This window comes from Muntiacus reevesi, chromosome 12, assembly GCF_963930625.1.
Source record: "Muntiacus reevesi chromosome 12, mMunRee1.1, whole genome shotgun sequence".
Classification (NCBI taxonomy): domain Eukaryota; kingdom Metazoa; phylum Chordata; class Mammalia; order Artiodactyla; family Cervidae; genus Muntiacus; species Muntiacus reevesi.
In genome coordinates, this window is record NC_089260.1 from 76,448,557 (window position 1) to 76,469,092 (window position 20,536).

At 55.9% G+C, this 20,536-nt stretch overlaps 2 protein-coding genes and 1 long non-coding RNA gene across 7 annotated transcripts in view; 2 read left to right on the plus strand and 1 right to left on the minus strand.

Annotated features, from left to right (window-relative positions):
• The window catches only part of GLI4 (GLI family zinc finger 4), a 413,072-nt gene extending 393,487 nt beyond the window's left edge, over nucleotides 1-19,585 (plus strand). Inside the window, exons 1-4 of one of the 5 annotated variants that reach the window (XM_065903603.1) lie at nucleotides 11,717-11,756; nucleotides 13,045-13,209; nucleotides 15,983-16,099; nucleotides 16,866-19,585. In XM_065903603.1, the coding sequence (XP_065759675.1) occupies nucleotides 13,080-13,209; nucleotides 15,983-16,099; nucleotides 16,866-17,788 (1,170 nt within the window). In that variant the 5' untranslated portion in view covers nucleotides 11,717-11,756; nucleotides 13,045-13,079 and the 3' untranslated portion in view covers nucleotides 17,789-19,585. The other 4 variants (XM_065903605.1, XM_065903604.1, XM_065903606.1 and 1 more) reach the window with 4 other exon arrangements.
• LOC136145094 (uncharacterized) lies at nucleotides 376-11,466 on the minus strand. The gene is made up of 3 exons (XR_010658685.1): nucleotides 10,702-11,466; nucleotides 9,203-9,337; nucleotides 376-916 (listed from the first exon to the last, which is right to left on the minus strand). It is a non-coding gene; the product is annotated as an uncharacterized lncRNA (long non-coding RNA).
• Nucleotides 2,502-9,028, plus strand: ZFP41 (ZFP41 zinc finger protein). Its single transcript, XM_065903324.1, is given in 4 exon segments — nucleotides 2,502-4,540; nucleotides 4,543-4,627; nucleotides 4,629-5,655; nucleotides 7,084-9,028. Coding segments are annotated over 3 exon segments (591 nt in total). The 5' UTR covers nucleotides 2,502-4,314; the 3' UTR covers nucleotides 4,909-5,655; nucleotides 7,084-9,028.
• Nucleotides 19,586-20,536: the final 951 nt, after the last annotated feature.

The window sequence follows — 20,536 nt, forward strand, 5'->3', positions numbered from 1 at the left end:
AGTAGGAGGAGCTCGCTCGGGGGCGGGGTCACCCGTGGCGCACCACCGAGAGGCTGGGGCCTCGCCGCCTAGAGCAGCACCGGAAACGGCCCGCCTGGGAGCAGGCTCTTCCTGCGGGTACCGAGGGTGGGCGAGAGGGGGGGGGGGGATCAACTGAAATGACGTGAAACCAACTGCGGGGGCGGAGCCCTTTAGGGCTCACCACCGAGAGGCCCGCGACTTCGCTTCCTAGAACGGCGCCAGAAAGGGCGGGGCCAGCGGCGGGCCTTTCTGGCCGGCGCAGAGGCGCAGCTGTTCGAAAGAGAAGATTCCCCCGTGCTCTTCGCCGGGCAGTTGGGGTGCGGCTGGCCTTGATAAGGACGCGTCCATTCCGGCCCAGGGACCCTGCGAGGAGCGCACCTGCCCCGATCTCCATACGGAAATTCGCTGGGTCCCTCTGGCGTCCTGTGGACCCCCCACCCAGGGCATCGGCCACCGCTCTTTTGGCTCCCTGGTTCCGCGGGGACGAGGGCGAGGTGCGCGAGAACCTGCTCCGTGCAAATCGAGGTGAAGGAGACCTCGGCCCTGCACCTGCGGCTGGCGAAACTGTCGGGCCACTCTTCTCGGCTTCGACACTGCTGCGGGCCCTCTGACAGGCCCAGGGCCTACAGACTGCTTGGGTGCATGTTTGCCCTTGGTAACCTTCTAGTAATCCCATCTCTCACTGAGACCCTGGCTTCTGAGGGCGAGTGAGAGTACCAGGGAGTCCTGCTGCAGCTAGATACCCAAAGTTTCATGTTCCAGGCGGCCTGGCCCAGACAGTGAAGGAGCTACACTGGAGTGACAGAGCACGTACCTTTAGGTCAGGGCTGTGGTCTGCTCTGGCAGGGTAGATTGCGTTTCCTGCATGGCTGTAGCAGTTACCAGGCCTACAGATCTGTGAAATGAGAAGACCAAAACAATGACCTCAGATCGGTTCCACTTCTAACAATTATTGCTTGGTGTGCACAGGGCTTAGAGGAGTGAATATGTCCAGTCTCTGCCATTAAGCACCTGCTTGAGTTAGGCAGACATGATGATTATCTAGAATATTTTGGGAGCAGCAGTATGTACAGTCTCCAGCCAAATAACTAGGGATTCCGGGATGAAAAAAACAGGATACTTGCCCTCAGCTCATCAGGAGACTGCACATCAGTGACAAGCCACAGGTAGAGTGACAAGCGTCCTTGTGGGAGAACAGTCCTTGGAGCCCAGCCAGCAGATGTCAGGCGCAGTGGGTCCAAAGACCACTCCTCTCCATCGAGTGGGTCAGCATAGAGCCAAGATGAGTTTACATCTGCCCTGGAGAGCCATGGGCTAGAGGGTTGATGGCACTTTCCTGTTGGTCTTGGTTTTCACCTGTTTCCTACTAAAACTAGACCTCAGCTCAAACTGCAGCCTGGCTGACTGGGGCTCTGATCCTCTGCCCTAGTTCTACCTGCCTCCCCAGCAGAGATGCCCCCATATTTGTATGCTTCCCTCAGTCTAGATGACCTTCTGCCATCCTCAGTTCTGACTCCCACCTAATGCTAAGAACAGCCTTTTCCCAGAAGCTACCTCCAAGAGAGCCTTCAGAGAGTGACATTGGCCTGAATCTGAGTCAAGTGTATGTACACATTTTCATTTAGAAGAAACCAGACTCTCAAATTCTTGTCAAGATGGGAAAACTGTCCAGTCATTTTATGTGTTGCCTCTCTGCACAGGAGAGTGAATGAAGACTTAGTATCCGCTTTGACTTAAAGGAAGTACAAAGGATTTATCTCTCAAAACATACTTCACTTGGAATGTTACCATCTAGAGCACATTTTGGGGTCAGACAACCTGGCAGAATATGGACCTCCCAGGAGATCAGGTGACCACACACGCCATGGGAGGTCTCTCAAGGATTACTTGAGGACTCAGAACAGGATCTGCTTTCTGGGGAAAGTGCTTTCTCCTATCTTGTGAAGATTTCTTTTGCCTGCGGTTAAAGAGCCTGAAGTTTGTCAAGCTTTATCCTAGAAGTCCATTTGTTAGCACTGAGGGAAGAGGCAGGTTAAGGAAGCTCAGAAATAATACAGAAAAGGAATAGGTGAAGCTTCTTAATCAATGAAACATGAGCCATGCTGGTAATGCTTCTACAGGTAACTGGGCCTGACCTGTCACTGGAACTGACTGATTCCTGTTTGAATTTGTGGTGATATTAGAATGCTTTTAGATGGGATAAGGAACAGAGGCTGTCAAATTTTTTTAGACAATGCACTTAAGAACCTAGTTGATGGCTCCTTGGAGTTTTGGCCCTCAGTGGACAGTCAGCTCCAGTTAAGGCCACAAGGAGAATGAGAGCCTGGTAACGAAACAGGGCATGGGGTAAGGGAGGCTTCTCTGAGAAGAACCCTCAGAGCAGGGCTCTGAGTGAGTGAGGAGCCAGCACCAGTTCTTAGGACCTGTTTGTGAACAGCCAGGTGCTGAGGCAGGAAGGACTTGGAATGTGTGGTGAACCTAAGGGTGCTTGGGAAGGGGCAGGGCAGCAGTGTGAGGGGAACCATGGGGGATTTGGCAGGGATGTGATGAGGTTCACTAGCTGCTGGGTGGAGGATGGACTCAGGAGGGCCAGGGTGAGGGTGGGAGCGAGTTTCATCTGGGTGATGGGTGGTTAGAGGAAGCACAGCTGGAATCAAGACTGCTGGGAGAGATATCAATAACCTCAGATATGCAGATGACACCACCCTTATGGCAGAAAGTGAAGAAGAATTAAAGAGCCTCTTGATGAAAGCGAAAGAGGAGAGTGAAAAAGTTGGCTTAAAGCTCAACATTCAGAAAACTAAGATCATGGCATCTGTCCCATCACTTCATGGCAAATAGATGGGGAAACAGTGGCTGACTTTATTTTTGGGGGCTCCAAAATCACGGCAGATGGTGATTGCAGCCATGAAATTAAAAGATGCTTACTCCTTGGAAGGAAAGTTATGACCAACCTAGACAGCATATTAAAAAACAGAGATATTACTTTGCCGACAAAGGTCCATCTAGTCAAGGCTATGGTTTTTCCAGGGGTCATGTATGGATGTGAGAGTTGGACTATAAAGAAAGCCGAGCACTGAATTGATGCTTTTGAACTGTGGTGTTGGAGAAGACTCTTGAGAGTCCCTTGGCCTTGGACTGCAAGGATATCCAACCAGTCCATCCTAAAGGAGATCAGTCCTGGGTGTTCATTGGAAGGACTGATGTTAAAGCTGAAACTCCAATACTTTGGCCACCTGATGCAAAGAGCTGACTCATCTGAAAAGACCCTGATGCTGGGAAAGATTGAGGGCAGGAGGAGAAGGGGATGACAGAGGATGAGATGGTTGGATGGCATCATCAACTCAATGGACATAAGTTTGGGTAGACTCCGGGAGTTGGTGATGGACAGGGAGGCCTGGCGTGCTGTGGTTCATGGGGTCGCAAAGAGTCGGACACGACTGAGTGATTGAACTGAACTGAACCGAACTGATGGGCAGTACCTTCTGCGAGGGTTGCACATGGCTCTCATGGCCTGTAGCTCTAGAAGCACATAGTCTGGTCCCAAATATAAGAAGTGGAGAAGGAGCAAGTAAAGGGCAGGGAAACTCCACAATTGGGGGCCACACAGCAGTCATTGGTCCATGGTGCACATGAATCCTGCTGGACACAGGTGTGGAGATGCCACCCCTGGCAGAGGAATAAGAATTCTTTGGTTAGGGACACTTCCCTGGTGGTCCAGTGGCTACAATGCCACCCTCCCAATGCAGGGGGCCCGGGTTCAATCCCTTCTTAGGGAACTAGATCCTGCATGCCACAACTAAGACCTGGCAGAGCCAAAGAAATAAATTTTAAAAAAAAGAATTCCTTGGTGAGCAACTGAGTAAATGATGACATTTACCCAGATGAGGAAAATGGAAGAGTGAGATTGGAGTGGGGGTGTTCTGGGAAATCAGTTCTTTGGTCATGTCCAGCCTGAAACATGAGATGTCTGGGTGGCATACACCAGCAAGAAAGGAAGGGGGCCATGTCCGCATGCCTATGCCACCCCTTTCCCTGCCCATCTGTCACTTTGTAACTCAGTTCCTCCCAGACAGTCACTTAATCTAACAGTTCATGGTCTTGTTTCTCTCCAGCCCCAGAGGGGTTGCTGGCACTCTTCTGTTCCAGAACTTCAGTTCCAAGCTTGGAAAAATAAAGTCCTTTCTGAAGAAGTAAATTTACAAGGGAATTCATAGGCGAGAGGATTTTGCCCTTGACCATTCTTGACCCTTGCCGGCTTCCAGGGGGCCTTCCTCTACCCTGAAAACAAGGATGGAAAAGCCCACAGGCAAAAAAAATAAGACCCGGACCCCAGAGGCACAAGTGCATGTGCAGAAGGACACTGCCAAGGAAGAGAAGGCATCTGGGAAAGAACAGCCAAACCAGAGCCCCACTTTGGCCCAAAAGCACAGGAAGGAAGCCCACCTCCATCCTGAGAATGAGGAGCACATGTGTGAGGCCTTTGATGCTTCATTTAAAGATGACTTTGAGGGACTTCCATGTTCACTCGCTTCCAGAGGAAGAAGCCCTATGAACGCAGCGAATATGGGCGCATCTTTAAGCACAAGACGGATCACGTTCGTCACCAGAGTCCACACTGGAGAGAAGCCCTTCCAGTGTGCCCAGTGCAGGAAGACTTTCAGGCACAGCTCTGACGTGACCAAGCACCGGAGGAGTCACACTGGAGAAAAGCCCTGTAAATGTAGTGAGTGCGGCAAAGCCTTTAACTGCAGTTCCAATCTCCTGAAACATCAGAAAACCCACACTGGAGAGAAGCCACATGGATGTAAGGAGTGTGGGAAGACCTTTGCCTACAGCTCATGTCTCATTCGCCATCGGAAACATCACCCACGGAAGAAGCACTGAGCGTGGGAAGCCACCCGCCAGACTCGGGGCTTTGTGCCCACAAGAATGTCCTGGCAGGCCTGCCTGGGTGTCCTCTCCCCCGGAGTCTGAGCGGGCTGGAGGGGGTCCTGCCCTCACCAGGAGACCCACCTGAACCAGGTCAGCAAACACCCAAACTATATAGAGAATCTCCAGGTTGAGACACCATAATAAGCATGCAAACTGCTGTCCACAGGGCAGGCTTGGGACCCGAGCACAGCCCAGGACCTCCCACTGCTGCCTCGCCGGTGGCACCCACGCTGGCCTCAGCCCTCCCACCGGCTCCTTTGAAGACTGGTCTGCAGACCCTTTGCCCACTGTGTCTCGAGTCCATCTCCGTGCAGCCTGGCAGGAGGCCTGTGTCCCTGGGCTGGACAGCAGTGCCTCTGCAGTGAGCACCGGGGACCCCACTGTCCCCCCCACCTCGGCTGGCTGTGCCGGCAGTGAGGTGCTTCGTCCTGTGCCTTCCCTCCTCTGCTGGAGCACCATTCCTTGAACTTGGCTCCCATCCCCAGGAACTGGACTCCCTGTGTGTCTTCCCGGCTCAACCACCATCCCAGCTGAGCAGCCTGGCTTACCAGGTGGACCACTCAGGACACTAAATGCTGCCACCATGGGCACTTCCTCCCTGGCCACGTCAGCTCCAGGATCTTGATGGCAGCTTGGATCCAGCTTTTGCCTGCATTGCAGCTTTTCAGACACAAGACAGAAGGCCAGCTCTCCGTTCAGGTGAGTTCCACTTCTCCAAGCCTGGCTCCCAGGTTCTGTCCCGCATCCTGCACATCCATGTGCGTGCCTGCCCTTGTCTTCCCCCCAGGAGTGGTCTGGCTAGGCCTTCATGCTCTCCTGGGTGGGGGTGTGGCTTGCCCCAGAATTTTGGCACAGTATAAGAGGGATGAGGGGCCAGAGGGATGAGGGGCCTGTCATCCAGGAAGTAATACAGCTTTTTATCAGGAAAATGTTGACACCTACATTTTCAGCTGTTTGGACCCAGAAAACTAATAATGACCCTGGTCTTAGGGCCTCCTCCATCAGAAGACAGGAGAGAGTGCTCCCAGTGCAAACGTCTCTCCAGGTAAAGAGTGCTGTTCTTTCTAAAAGCTACAGCACTACAACAGCTCTGCCTGCACCAGGCGCCTCGATTCACAGCTCAGTGGGCCCTTCTCCTGTACCAGCAGCCCGGCCCCAGGTGTGGCTGGGCATAACCTGGCACTGTGATCCTGCTGGCACAGGCCCAGAACTGGAGATGTGATGAGGCAGAATTGTTCAAACAGGTGCCGGGGGGCTGGCTTAGGGAAAACACACCTGGGATCCTGGTGGGAAAGGTTGCTCTAAGGGATGCTACTGGGACATTTGCAAACCTTGGGTCTAGACTGTCCACCAGTGGGGGAGGGAGGACATCAATATCCAAGCTCCCTGGTATGATGGCCTGCAGCCATCTCAGACAATGTCCTTGTCATGAATGTCCTTTATTTTACCGAAGCAGGCGATGGGCCAGATTCGGCTGATTCTAGATGAAGGATATGTGATGTGTCCTGGGGGTTTGGCTTGTTTTTTATTAATTATGGTTTATAATACCCCATGATGAGTATATTGTTACATATAAAATATTGTTGTATAACACACATTAATACCATAGATGGAAATGTATCACATGTACTGTAGAAAAATTATCACTCTCTGTGCTAGTGTGTCTACCATGTTATTACCAATAGGAAGCATTTTTTGTGGCTACCTAATGATCCATCCTAAAGGAGATCAGTCCTGGGTGTTCATTGGAAGGACTGATGCTGAAGCTGAAACTCCAGTACTTTGGCCACCTCATGTGAAGAGTTGACTCATTGGAAAAGACCCTGATGCTGGGAGGGATCGGGGGCAGGAGGAGAAGGGGACGACAGAGGATGAGATGGCTGGATGGCATCATCGACTCGATGGGCATGAGCTTGAGTAAACTCCGGGAGTTTGTGATGGACGGGGAGGCCTGGCGTGCTGCGATTCATGGGGTCGCAAAGAGTCGGACACAACTGAGCAACTGAACTGCCTGACTGACTGAATGATCCGTTAAATAAAAAGTCGACTTAACCGTTTCCTAACGTGTAGGCTCTTTCTAGCTTAGGTCACTATAAACAATGCAGTAAATATCTTTTCCACATTTAGGGCCAATGATGGGTTGCCAGAAATGGACTGATGGATGGAGATCTCGCTGGCAAATACTTTCCTCTGGTGTGGCCCAAAAGTGCTCCAGCAGCTCATAGACAGCAGGTGAGTTTTAATCTCACCAGTTTGTTAGAAGAGAAGAAACACTCTAATCTGATGTCTTTGATTTCCAGAGAGGAAGCAGGTGCAAAGAGCATACTCTCTCGAGCCGGGGTCACCGACTCACCCTCATGCCTTGGAGATGTGGGGCCTCGGCCAGTTCTTACCTCCTTGTGCCTCCAGTTCCCCAGACGTCGGAGCATTGACGGTGCTCAGCCTGGTCACTGCCTGTGTGTGACCTCAGTGCCACGCTGACCCCCAGTTTAGCCTCTGTCAGCTCTGGTCACGTGTTAGTGTCCCTAGTGGGGGGACATTGGCCCAGAGGCATGAGAGGTGGCTGTGCAAGCAGACAGCCTTCAGTGCCTCTCCCAGGAAAACAAGAGAGACATGAGAAAACAATCACGCAGTCCGTCTACAATCAGCCACCGGCTCTTCTGCCGCCTGGTGTTTGGTACAAACTGATGGTCTCGTTTCTCATTTCTTCTGAATTAACCATTGTGACACTACACCACCTCCAAGCACTGAACCCCACACCCTTCAGATATAAATCTATTTTGTTAGTTTTGTTGACTATTGCTCTTCAAATGAAACTCAAATTCCAGAAAAAGAAAACCTTCTAAGTAACCTGAGTCAAAGAAAAAACCATAATGAAAGTTATAAAATACTTAAACCTGAATGATAATGAAAATACAGCTTGCTGGAACCCATGCATCTGTGGTCAGTTAATCTACAACAAAGGAGGAAGACTGTACCATGAAGAAAAGACAGTTTCTTCAGTAAGTGGTGCTGGGAAAACTGGACTGCCACATGGAAATCAATTAAATTAGAACATTCTCTAACACCATACATAAAAATAAACTCAAAATGGATAAAAGGCTTAAATGTAAGACCAGATAGTATAAACCCCTTAGAGGAAAATAGGCAGAACACTTTTTGACATAAACTTGCAACAATATCTTTTTGGATCCACCTCCTAGAGTAATAAAAATAAAAACAAAACTAAACAGATGGGACCTAATCAAACAAAAGTTCTTGCACAAAGAAAGGAAACCATAAAACAAAAACACAAGCTACAGAATAGGAGAAAATATTTGCAAATGATTCAACTGTCAAGGAATTAATGTCCAAAATATACCGACAGCTCATGTAGCTCAGTATCAAAAAAACAACCCAATCGAAAAATGGCAGATCTAAATAGACATTTCTCCAAAGAAGACATACAGATGGCTAACAAACATATGAAAAGATGCTCAACATCAGAAATTATTAGAGAAATGCAAATTAAAACTACAGTGAGGTATCACCTCACACTGCGCCAGAATGGCCATCATTGGAAAGTGCAAATAATAAATGCTGGAGAGGGTGTGAAGGAAAGAGAACTTTCCTACATTGTTGGTGGGAATGGAAACTGGTGTAGCCACTGTGGAAGACAGTATGGAGGTTCCTTAAAAAATTAAAAATAGAGATACCATATGATCCAGCAACCCCACTCCTGGGCATATATCCGGAGAAAACCATAATTCACTGAACAGAGGAATGGATAAGAAGCTGTGGCCCATTCACACAACAAAATACTATTCATCCATAGAAATAACTGAGTACCACCACCCTCTACAACACGGATGATGCTTAGGGTAAGAGCCAGGCACAGAAGGACAAACACTGTATGACCCCACTTACATGAGTCCCATCTTGCTGTGTGTGTTCATATAGATCAATTGCCCTGTAGCAGGCACATGCGTAGGAAGTGGCGTAGCAATTACCAGGTGGGAGGAGGGCATTGAGGGTTTGACAGGTACCATTTCTGTTAGGTAGGGGTGACAGGCACACAGCACTGGGAATATTTAATGCCACTGAATTACTTACAGTTGGTTAAAATAATAAATATTATATATTGTTTTATCACAACAAAAAAGGTCTGTTGAATTTGATATACTAATAACAAAATGCAACTTTCCAAAGCTGTCATCCATTTTAGCAACAAAAATGGCATTTTCTGGCAAGTTGAAGATGTGCTTACCTGCTGACCCAGAAACATCACTTGCTGACACGCCGTAGAGGAACTCTGGAACATGGGCCTAAAGAGACATCTACAGCAGTATTTATGCTGAAGTAGGTAAACAGGCATCAGCGTCTGCGGGTTTCAGACACAGCACTGCACAAAGACAGGAGGACACGCAGTATGATTTCAGTTATTACCTTGTGCAAAGCCAAGAAAACAGCATGTCATTCAGGGGTGCATATGGGGAGAAACAAGAGTAGTTCCCCAGCAGGCAGGGCTCGGTGTTTGGTGGCCTCTGCTTCCTGAAGTGGGTGGAAGCCGGGCGGGCTGTGGTCCACCCCCGTAATTTCATCATAGTACATACACCCTACGAAACAGTAGTTTGTTTCCTCACAATCTTGTTGCCAACCAGGGTGGGGTCCCCCATGCTCCAGAGCAGCATGGTCCTGTGACACCTTCCAAAGCTGAAATGGCGGAAAGCAAAGAGGCAGCTACCTTGTTAGAACACATCTCATTCAGGGTGCACAAGACAAATCAAGATGATGCCCCAAGACACGGTTAGCAGCCCTCATGCCTTGGTGCTGAGCCTGGATCCGAAGGAAGGAGCTTGGCGTGGCCGCTCTTAGCCGGTGGCTGATTATAGACTGGCTGCGTGATTGTTTTCTCATGTCTCTCTTGTTTTCCTGGGAGAGGCACTGAAGGCTGTCTGCTTGCACGGCCACCTCTCATGCCCTTGGGCCAATGTCCCCCCACTAAGGACACCTGGAAGATGTCCAGCTGGAAGATCTGGAGAGGAGGCAACTTTCAGCAGAAGCTTGTGCACTTGAATGCACAGAAGCCCATTCAGGCTGGGAAGGCTGGCAGGGCCCAGGCGCCCTGAACCTGGTGCAGAGATGGGCAGAAAAATGGTGATTGGCTGAGAGTAATTAGATCCCCTCAGGTCTCCCCACCCTCATAGGAAACAGAAGCCTGCTTCCATCCCTCTGAAACAAGGAGCAGGACAGAATGAAGAAGAGGACAGGTGAAAGTCCAGCCCACGGCCACCTCTGTCCACCATCCGGGAGGGCACACTGGAGGGTTGTGTGCACACTCATCACCAGCCCCCCCTCCCCAGCCATCTCCCATCTCTGGAAGCAGCCACCAGCCACACTCCAGCCAGAACCCTAAGGTGTCCTCACGCCCACATCCCAACCAGCAGCGGGTACGGTCAGTTCTGTCCCCCGCACACCCTCCCCCAGCCTCCTCTCCATCTCTCCCTTCTCTCCTGCCTCCCCACTGCCCTGAACCGATCTTAAATGCACTCTTCACTCCCTGCTCAGGACGTTTGGTGCCTCCTGGTACAAGAAGAAAGAAATCCAGGCTCCAAACTGACTTTAAGACCACTGTCCAGCTTGCTTTGGAGTCAGGGACCTGTCCTGTTCCACACCGTACCCCAGCCTGTGACTCAGGACCTGGTACCAGGTCAGGCAGAGGAGGGCAGGGGGTACACTTCCAGAACCTACAGGGCTGGGACTCACCTCAAGTCTGGGGCAGGAATCAGCTGCTCAGGCACCTTTTTCTCCAGCTCCAAGTGTGCTTCAGCCTCTTTCTCAGTTCTCATCCTGGTCTCACCACCCACCAAGGAAGGCCCCTCCCCACACACTTGGTCCTTCACATGTCCCTGGTCATCCAATTTCTCTGCTGCCGTGGCAGCCACCTGGGACCAGATGTCTCCTCCTCCCTGATGAAACCCTCAGGCCCGGGGCTGTGGCTCCTCTCTTGCAGTCTTCTGTCCTGTACCTGCCCAGACTCAGAGGTGGCCATGGGGAAGCAATTCTGCTGGACATCCACCCCTGGTGGATGTTCATGGAGTCCTCTTTCAGCTGTTGCTTTTCGAAACGAGAGAGTGAGTCCACTTCTCTGTCTGGCTGTAAGATCCGGACTGAGAAGGAGACTTAGTGAACATCAGGAAATTCAGGAAGAATTCCACGAAAAGGTTATGGGAAAATCTGTAACACTCCTCAGGACCTAAAATTTGGGAACACACTTCAGTGGCAGGGTAGTTTAGGGGGCATTTGAGACACCCCAAAAAGAGAGGAGGACTGTCTTCAGCAAGTTCCCTAGCAAACGATGGCCGTCCATGCTAGGGAAAGAGATACCCCCGAGGATGCTTTGGGTGGAACTTTTCTTCTTGCGGACGGGAGCACTCCAGTGGCTATAAGAACTGTGCTTGTAGAATATGTGTGAGCCATCCCTGCCAGGCGCGCGCTGCTCTGGAAGCGTGTGCAACCGGGCACTGAGAGCTCAGCAGACGAACCTGGGGCGACTGACTTCGACAGACTGCGGGCTCCTGTGATCAAAGGCCAAAGATACTTGTGGGGCAGCCCCACTCGGCAGCGGTCCAGGTCCACCGGCCTCCGGCCGGCGCCGCACGGGTTAAGGAACTCCCCTCCCACCGCGGTGCCCCGCCCACCGCCCCGCGAGGTCACCGAGGCAGTAGTCCTCCCAGCACCCAGAGCGTCCCGGAAGTGCGCGCGGCCGGGCGCGGGTGCACTTCCGGCTGGCGCCCGGGCGGCCACCTCCGGCTCGGAAGGTGAGTGGGTACCCGGCAGCGGTGGTGGAGGCTGCCAGGGCTCTCGTGCGTCGTCCCCGCGGGCTGAGCCCCGCCCCCGCAGCCGCCGCGACCTTGGCCTCGACCGGGGGTGGGGTCCTCAGCGGGCACACTGTCCCCGAACGGTCGCGGGTGTCCGTTTGCGAGGCGCCTCCCCACGCTCCCGGAACCCCAGGGATGGGAGCTGTGGCGACCCCACTCTGCAGACGGGAAAGAAGCTCAGAGCCGCCTCTGGCCCGAGGTCGGTGGCCGGACTCAGCCCGGGCTGCCTGCTCTGCTGCGAGGCGCCCGGAGTTCGGGCCCTTTCCCACGGGGCACAGGCTCCAAGCTGGGGAAGAGAGAGTAGGCAAGGTTCGCGCCCGGGCCAGGGCTGTTTGTGTCCCCTCCGCCTTCAGCCTATCACAGCAGCGTGGAGGTGGAGGGTTTGCGTCCATGTGTGACTGCCACCTCCCCTTAGACAGCCCGGGTAGGGGTGGCCGTGCCTTTGCCCGGGTAAGTTCCCCGGACATTAACTACGGGTCTTAGCGGGGATGAGAACCTGCACCCAGGTTCAGGACTGCAGCCCCGCCCTGTGATAGTTTACCTAGCTGCCGGTGACCTTTGCCATCATTAGGGGCTGAGATCTGGTGGGGGCTGACCCCGAGGAGCTCTGTGGCGGCTGCCTCCCCGCCTCCTTGAAGCAGGTACTGTCTGCACCATTGCTGGATGTACGTTAACTTTGGTCCTTCCCCTGCCCCTTTTTCACCCCCAAATAAGACCTTCTACTTCATTAAAGTGTGAAAGAAAAACTCTCCCCTTGGTCCAAGCTGTTGTTGCAAAGCAGATTAAAGGAGGGTGTTTTTGACCGGGAGGAGACTCAGCACCGGGGTGTGCTGGGGCCAGGTCTGCGGCCTCTGATGGCTCCGTGGAGGGTTTCCTCTCTGGAACAATCTCCTTGAGAGTTAACCTGGAATATTCATGCTCCAGCAGGCAGGGTTCAGTTTTTGTCTTCCCCAGAGCCAGCGGCCCCTAGCTGTGACAGGTTTTTCTGGAAGAACAGCCTGCTTCTCTCCATGGGCAAGGCCTTGGGTTGGGAGAACATTCTGTTCTTGCAGGTGTGCTGGTGCTATGCACCTGGGGGGATTAACAGCTCCAACACTCAGCCCCACAGGTTAGCTCTTGGTATTCCTTACCCCGGCAGGGAGGCTCTCTGCCTGCGGCTGATTGCCACCCCCCACCCCTGGCACATCCCTCTGACCCCCTCATCCTGCCATGGTTTTCATTTTCCCAGGTCCCCAGTGTGCCTTCAGCAGGCCTTGGGGGAAGATGGCGGCCCTGGGGGATGGTCAGGAGCCCCCTCATGTCCTGTCCCCGGTCAGTTTCGAGTCACCCGGGACACCTGGAGTCCACAACCATGAAGCCCAACTTCACCTCCACCTCCACGGTCATCAACATGGTACTCGCCTCCCTGCACCATCACTGCGGGCAGGCAGCTTGCTGGGAACTGGGGCTCCTGCACCCTGGTACTTGGGTTGGGACTCGGGCAGTGGTGGTTGAGCTTTGGGCTGAGCTGTGTGAGCAGTAGCTCCCTAGGGGACAGTCCCCTGGACTGTGTTTCTTTAAGGGATCAGTGCTGCAAAAAAAGCAGCCTTGATGGCCAGGCCTGTGTGACAGAAGCAAGTCACCTTGTCTCTCCCAACCTTTGCTCCCACGCCAGGAAATAATGTCTAGAGATCTGGGCAAGCTGGTTTGGGTGGGGACCCCTGTGGGGATGGAGCCACCAACCTTGCTCCAGCCCCCAACAGGATCTGGGGGTGTCCACGTGTAGAAATAGCCAACAGCTGGTTGGGGAGGACGCCCCAGCCCTGTGGCGTGTGGTGCCCCGGGCCCTGCTCACACTCAGTCATCAGAGTCCGGGGCTTCCTTCCCTGTCCCACGTTCCACAGGAGGCCTGGCCTCACTCCTCTCACAGTGGAGGACACAGATAATGCTGGTGATAGCTGGATGGGGGCCCAGATGTGTTTCATTGCTCTCAGGGCAAGTCTGAGCCTGTGCCGCTGTCCTAAAGAGCTGGCAGTGTGCCCAGGGCCCACTCTGTACCCAGGGTTCTCACTCTTAGCAGGTCCTGGCATTATAGCAAGTGATGTTATGGCAGCTGAGATGGGCTGAGCACCAGCTATGCTGGGTGGCAGCTGTGTGCTGAGGGCTCTGTGTGGGGCCAGAGGAAGCCAGGGGTAGGCACTAGCACACAAGGACAGTAAGGCCCACAGAGGTCGAGGGGGCGGCCTGAGGTCACACGCAGTCAGAGATAATGGGTCAGTTGAGGACTGGAGTAGGAGTTTCTAGCATGCCCTGTGACGGCCAGGCTGGGGCATGTGCAGTGGGTGTGGAGCTGGGTGCTGTCCGCAAGGAGCCCAGACCCTGCCCCCTGGGCACACACCTGTGTGGGGCTGGCAGAGCCAGCTGCCTCTGCCCACACAGTGGTTTCAGGGCCCCCACACTGCCCCTGGGGGCCTGCACTTCACCTCCAGCTCCTCATGTCACCCTCACACGAGCCTGGCGAGTAGGACCTCCTGTCGCCACATATCTGATGGGGACCTGGAAGCCCAGACCTGAGCCTGTGGAGACCAGCAGAAGCCAGACCCCACAGCCTGACTCAAGCACTTGACCTCGATGCCCTTGCGGGCCCAGCATGCCATAGCTTCTCCCCGAGGAGGCAGACCAGCAGGACACAGGACTCAAGAGGGGCTGTCCTGAGGATCAGAAAGCTGGTCCCCAAGCCCCTGCAGAGCAGGGCTGCCCCGACCTAATCTCGCCCAGCCACGGGCAGCACAGGCCCAGAGGCTGGTCTTGCGTGCTCTGAGCCATGTCCAGGTGCCCTGAGGTGCTTGAGGGTTGCCCAATAGGATGGAGTGGGGCTTCACCCCTCCCCACTGCATCCAGGCTGTTTTCCAGGGCAGAGAGAACCCCTCAGGCTCTCGAGCCTTTCCTCTGCTGCTGAGGCTTCGCTCCTCAGGGGTCCACAGAGGCCTCTGCAGGAAAGACCCCAGCATCTCAGGAACCTGCCCAGAACCCTCCAGCCAGCGAGGCCAGGACTTCTGGAGCCCCAGCCTCCCAACTCCCAGGTCCAAGTTGGTGAGATGGGCCAGAAAGAGCATTCGGGGAATCCACCCTGGCAGGCCTGAGGGACCCTCAGACACAGCTAGGCCTGAGCCCAGTGACCCCCCCACACCCACCCCGGCTCACCTCAAGGACCGTTTCTGAACCTACAGCTGAGCACAGTGCTGGACGCCAGGGAAGGCCAGAGGGTGTCCTTAGAAGGGAAGCCCTGGTCAGCTGGAGCGGGTCAGGGAGCAGCATGGGCTGAGGGGACGGGGCCTGGTTCCTGGCAGGGATGCTGGGGGGGGGTGGGGTTAGGCAGGGCGCGGCCCCTCTTTGATCGCTGCTCCCAGAGACTAAAGCAGAGCCACGCCCAGCCCCACTGGGCTGCGTGGCGGGCCTGGTGCAGTCCCTCAGGGAGTAATGCCCTGCAGGCGGAGGGCTGGACCCCTGGGGCTCACCGGCTGGAGGAGGGAGGGGCCCCTGGCCAGGAGGCAGTCTTTGTAGAGGTGCCCCTGGCCTAGCGCCTGGGACAATTGCAGGTGCCCAGTGGCCAAACCCACCCCCCTGCTCCTCTCCTGCAAGTGTGTCCAGGCCCAACAATGCACTTTCCGGGCTGTTTTACAAGGAAAACTTTGAGCCAAAAAACCACCCACTACCTTTCCCCTGGAGCACCGGCCACAGTAGCGCGCTGTCCACTTGAGCCTCAGGCCTGGGGACCGCGGCCAGAGTTGAGCAGGACTGTCACTGTTGCTAGTTAAGAGTGGCCTGCCTTCAGGCCAAGCTGTAACCCTTCCATCACAGCCACCCTGGAGGTGCCCAGCGTAGGGGGGGCACAGCGCTGAGCTCTGCGAAAGGCTGTGTCAGGATGTGGCCATATGAGCAGGCTGTCCACCTAGTGGGATGCCCGACCAGCCCCAGGCTTGGGTGGTTGAGTGACAGCGGCTGAGGGCAGCAGTCCAGAGCTGCCAGCGCACCAGGCCCGCCCCCTCCCACCTCCCTGACTGCAGTGCAGCCAAGTGGTGTGTTGGGGCCCCTCACACACCCGTCTCCTGAACACTCCAACCCATTATGGCTCTCAAGAGTCTCCAGAGGAGGGGAGATGAGCCCAGGCCCCCTGTGACCCCCAGGCTTCCCCAGCGGCAGCCCTAAGGTGCCCTCTGGGCCCCCACAGGGGGCAGGGCCATCGGACCTGGACTTCCAGGACATGGCGGAGGCCCGGATCTGCAGAGACACCTGCTGGTCAAGTGAGTGAGTAGGCTGCACCAGGGCCCTGCCCACAACAGTTACCTACGGCTGCTGCCCGCCAGGCTCCAGGCTGTGGGAGCGAGGTGGGCTGTGTGCCCACCACAGCCAGGCCCCCAGGCCCCTCTCGTCCCTGGCTCAGAGCACTTCCGTCCCCCACAGCCTGTACCCACTGACACCCATCCTGTTGCCTCCACTGTCTGGGCTGTGAGTGCTGCCCAGGCCCCTGTAGCCCCTGCCTGTCCAGCTAGCGTCTGCCCTAGCATCGCTGCCACCCCAGACCAGCGCTCAGGGAGTCATCCTGGCCCCCCTTCCCCCAGTGTATTCCCCCCCTCCGTTTGCCCCCTAAATCAAGCTCTGGCCCCATCCCCTTCTCCCCAAGGCCTGAACCTGGCTTCAGCTACCCAGGCTCTCAGCCCCTCCGTGTCTCTGCTGCCTCACCCTGCCCCGCCTCTCCCCCAGGGAAGCCCTTGTGGTGTCCCCTGGGGGTCCGTGAAGCCGCTCAGAGGCCTGGAGAGGTGCCTCCTGAGGGAGGACAGAGCGGCAGCTGCTGGCTTCCCAGCTGGAAGCCTCGCCCCTTCAGGGCAGTAGCCTCCAGAGCAGGGGCTTTTCTGTTTGGCTCCGAGTCTAAACCTCCTGTCTGCCCCGCCTCTGAGCAGTCCACGCAGGTCCCATCCGCCCCCACCGTGGCGCAGGCACCCGGGGTGGGACGCGGCCTGTGAGGGATGGCCGCTGAGAGCCATCCGCCTCTCCTGCTTCTCTCTTCAGGTTCGGAGTCGGAGCCAGAGCAGGCCCCGTCGTCTCCCCGCCCACGCGGTCCTAAAGACGAGGTGCACCAGGCTGGGGGCGTGCTGAGGACCCTGCTGAGGAGCCTTCCCCGCAGACCCGGGGTTGGGGACCGCTTTGGGCAGGAGCCCAGCCTGGAGCGGCCAGCAGGCCAGCCACCGAGGGCCGGACCCCGTTCCCAGAAGAGAGGCAGCTGGCTTGGGTCACAGGGAGCCTCCGGGACGGAGGGCAGCCCGGGGCGCACGGCCGAGCTGGCGGGCAGCCTGAGCCGGGGCTCAGGCCTCGGGACCCAGCAGGGCGGCCCGCGGGGCGGGAAGCCGCACAGGTGCGAGGCCTGTGGCAAGAGCTTCAAGTACAACTCACTCCTGCTGAAGCACCAGCGCATCCACACGGGCGAGAAGCCCTATGCCTGCCACGAGTGCGGCAAGCGCTTCCGTGGCTGGTCGGGCTTCATCCAACACCACCGCATCCACACGGGCGAGAAGCCCTATGAGTGCAGCCAGTGCGGCCGCGCCTTCAGCCACAGCTCGCACTTCACGCAGCACCTGCGCATCCACAATGGGGAGAAGCCTTACGAGTGCGGTGAGTGCGGCCAGGCCTTCAGCCAGAGCTCCAACCTGGTGCGGCACCAGCGGCTGCACACGGGCGAGAAGCCATACGCCTGCAGCCAGTGCGGCAAGGCCTTCATCTGGAGCTCGGTGCTCATCGAGCACCAGCGCATCCACACAGGCGAGAAGCCCTACGAGTGCCCCGACTGCGGCAAGGCCTTCCGCGGCCGCTCACACTTCTTCCGGCACCTGCGGACCCACACGGGCGAGAAGCCCTTCGCCTGTGGCGCCTGCGGCAAGGCCTTCGGCCAGAGTTCCCAGCTCATCCAGCACCAGAGGGTCCACTACCGAGAGTAGCGGACGCTGGGTAGCAGCCTGGGGTCGAGGCGGCATTCCCGCAGCGGGCTCCAGCCTGTGCACCCTCCTGGTTGGCATAGCCGGCATCACATGCCATGTCCCAAATAAATTTTTTGTACTTGATGGAGACAAGAGGAGGCCCAGGAACTGACTTCATCACCATCTTGGGCTCTGTGCAGGGGGTGGTGCAGATTGCATGTGCATGTGGGTCAGTAAATAACAAAAATGGACCTAAACCTGGAGATTTCAGTTGGATACAGGGGTTTTTATTTTTACACGAATAGAAGCAGTGTACCATGCTGGCTATGAAAACCGACTGGAATCTAAAGCCCAACTCTACACTTAACTGTAAGGTTTGACAAGTTAATGTCTCCAAATTTGTTTTCTAATTAGGAAAAAAAGATATATTAGAGCTCTCCAGAGAAGCAGAGGCAGTTGGAGAGACGGGTAGGTTAGGAATTGGCTCCTGAGGTTATGGAGGCTGAGATGCCCCAAGACCTGCAGGGGCGCTGCTGGAGACCCAGGAGCATCAATGTGTGTAGCTCCAGTCTGGAAGCAGGCAGGCCTAGGACCCAGGAAAATGCAGTGTTTCAGTCCACGTTCAAAGGCAGAATGAGACTGATACCCCAGTTCAACAGTCAGGAAGGAGAAGTTCACTGTTACTCGGCCTTTTTGTCCTATTCAATCTTTCAACTGATCGGCTGCGACCCACACACGTGAGGGTATGCAACCCCAGCACTTTACTCAGTCTACTGACTCAGATGACCATCTCACCCAGAATAATGTTTGACCAAATATCTGGACACCGTGTGGCCCAGTCCAGTTGATACGTAAAATTAATCATCATTAGCAAGGATAAGATCATACTTGATGCTGTAGAGTTGGCCTCATTCCTCCTGCTATGGGTGTTCTCTCTCTGGGACACAGACTAGAGCTCAAAGGAACCCCAGATCTATTGCTTCTATTTTCCACACTAGAGGGGAAGGGAAACATTCCAGAGAAGGGTTCTGCTGGGGTCTTAGGCCACTTATTGTCCATCCCTGGGCTAGGGGCTCTAACCAGGGAGATGGGCTCGGAGATTGCCATTCAGCTTGATTCAAAGCCACACCGGTGGCTGGTGGCAGGATGCTGGGATGAGCAGACAGAACCATAAGTTCCTCTGCCCACATTTTCAATACTGCTATTGTCCATGTGCTTGTCTTTGTCAGTTGCAATGCATCGTTCCATATGGGGCTACCTCAGTATCTCATAAGTCTGAACTGGATGAGGGGTTAGGATGGACCCAGAGCCCTGAGAAAGGAGCATCTCCAAGGCCGGGGTCAGAAATTGCTGAAAAACATTCCCAGACCCCACATCAGGGAAGACAGATTCAGTAGACCTGTGGCGGGGCAAGGTAATCTGGATTTAGCTCCAACACCCCCAGTGATGTTGACAGTGTGCCAGGCTTGGTGGCCTGTGGGCTCACCCAGCCCCTCAAAGCAGGTGTTTCTGCATGGGCGACGGTCCCAGCCCTACTCAGACACCATCTGGAAGGGGGCCAGCACCGCTGAACTGCCTGGCTGAGGCCAGGGTCTGCCCTCCAGCGCCTGCCCTCCCAGTTCTGCCCTCTGGGCCTGACATAGCCTGGCTGTACTCAGTGGAGGAAGAGCCCTCAGAATTTGAAGGTGGTGGTCCCGCTAGGGGCCGTCTCCTCGCGTCTGCGGTTCTTTCCTAAGCGCTGGGTTCGTGGACTTGCCTCAGCAGCGGACAGTAACGTTCTCACCTCAGACCGAGCCCGCACGCGCCCTTCCTCCCCTGGGCCGCCCCAACAACCCACAACTCGCCTCCGCCTCCCACCCCCTCCACCAGAGTCTTCTGGAGTCACGAGTTGGGTGCTGTCCCTTGCTTGCTTGCTTTCCAGAGTCTCTCCTACCACCGTCGGGGCCCTACGCGCCGGGCCTCCTTGCCCTTTCCTTCCCAGGCTCTGTCTCTGCCTCACCGCCCGCTTCGCCGAGGCCCCACGGCGGGTTGCTACCCAGCACCTCGGACAGCTCCAGGGAAGAGCGCCGGTCCAGGCGCAGGTCCACTGCCCCGAGGCTCGCAGGCTCAGCCCAGCGAGTCCCGGGGTCTCCTCTCCAGAGACCTCTGTCCCGGGCCGGGCCCCCCGCGGGCCCCCGAGCTTCTGAGAGCTCCGGGAAGTGCTGGCGGCGCGGGGCGGGGCTCGCTGTGGGCGCGGCGCGCACTTCCGGCTCCCGCGGCCGCTGCGGGTCCCTCGGCCCTGCGGCCCTGCTGGCGGTGGACGCGGTGTCACGGCCGGCCCCCGCGGGCCTTCCTCCCACAGTCCGCACGACCCCCAACTGCAGAGCTGCGTCTGTGCGCCAAGAGGGCGCCCCCCGCCCGGTGGGCCCAGGGACCCGACGGCCGCAGGCCAGGTTCCCAAATCATGCTTCTCCCTCCTCCTCATTTCCGGGAGTCCGCTGGAAGAGTTGACAATCCCGGGAGAGGCCGGGTTTCGCTTTGAAAGAAGCTCGTCTGGGAGTGTGCGGCGGAGCTTGTGAAGCCCGGGCCGCTGCGCCCCTGCGGGGGGGGGGGGGGGGGTGCCGGGTGTGTTTCCCTGAGACCTCTCCACGAATCAGCACGACGTCACCCGCTGACCTCACCTCCCACTCCGCCTGCCAAGGGCACCAGGCCAGGCTCTCCTCTTCTGGAGGGGGGACCCAGTGACACGGTACTCCCCTCTCGAGTGCCGGGCTGTGTCCCTTTGGCCAT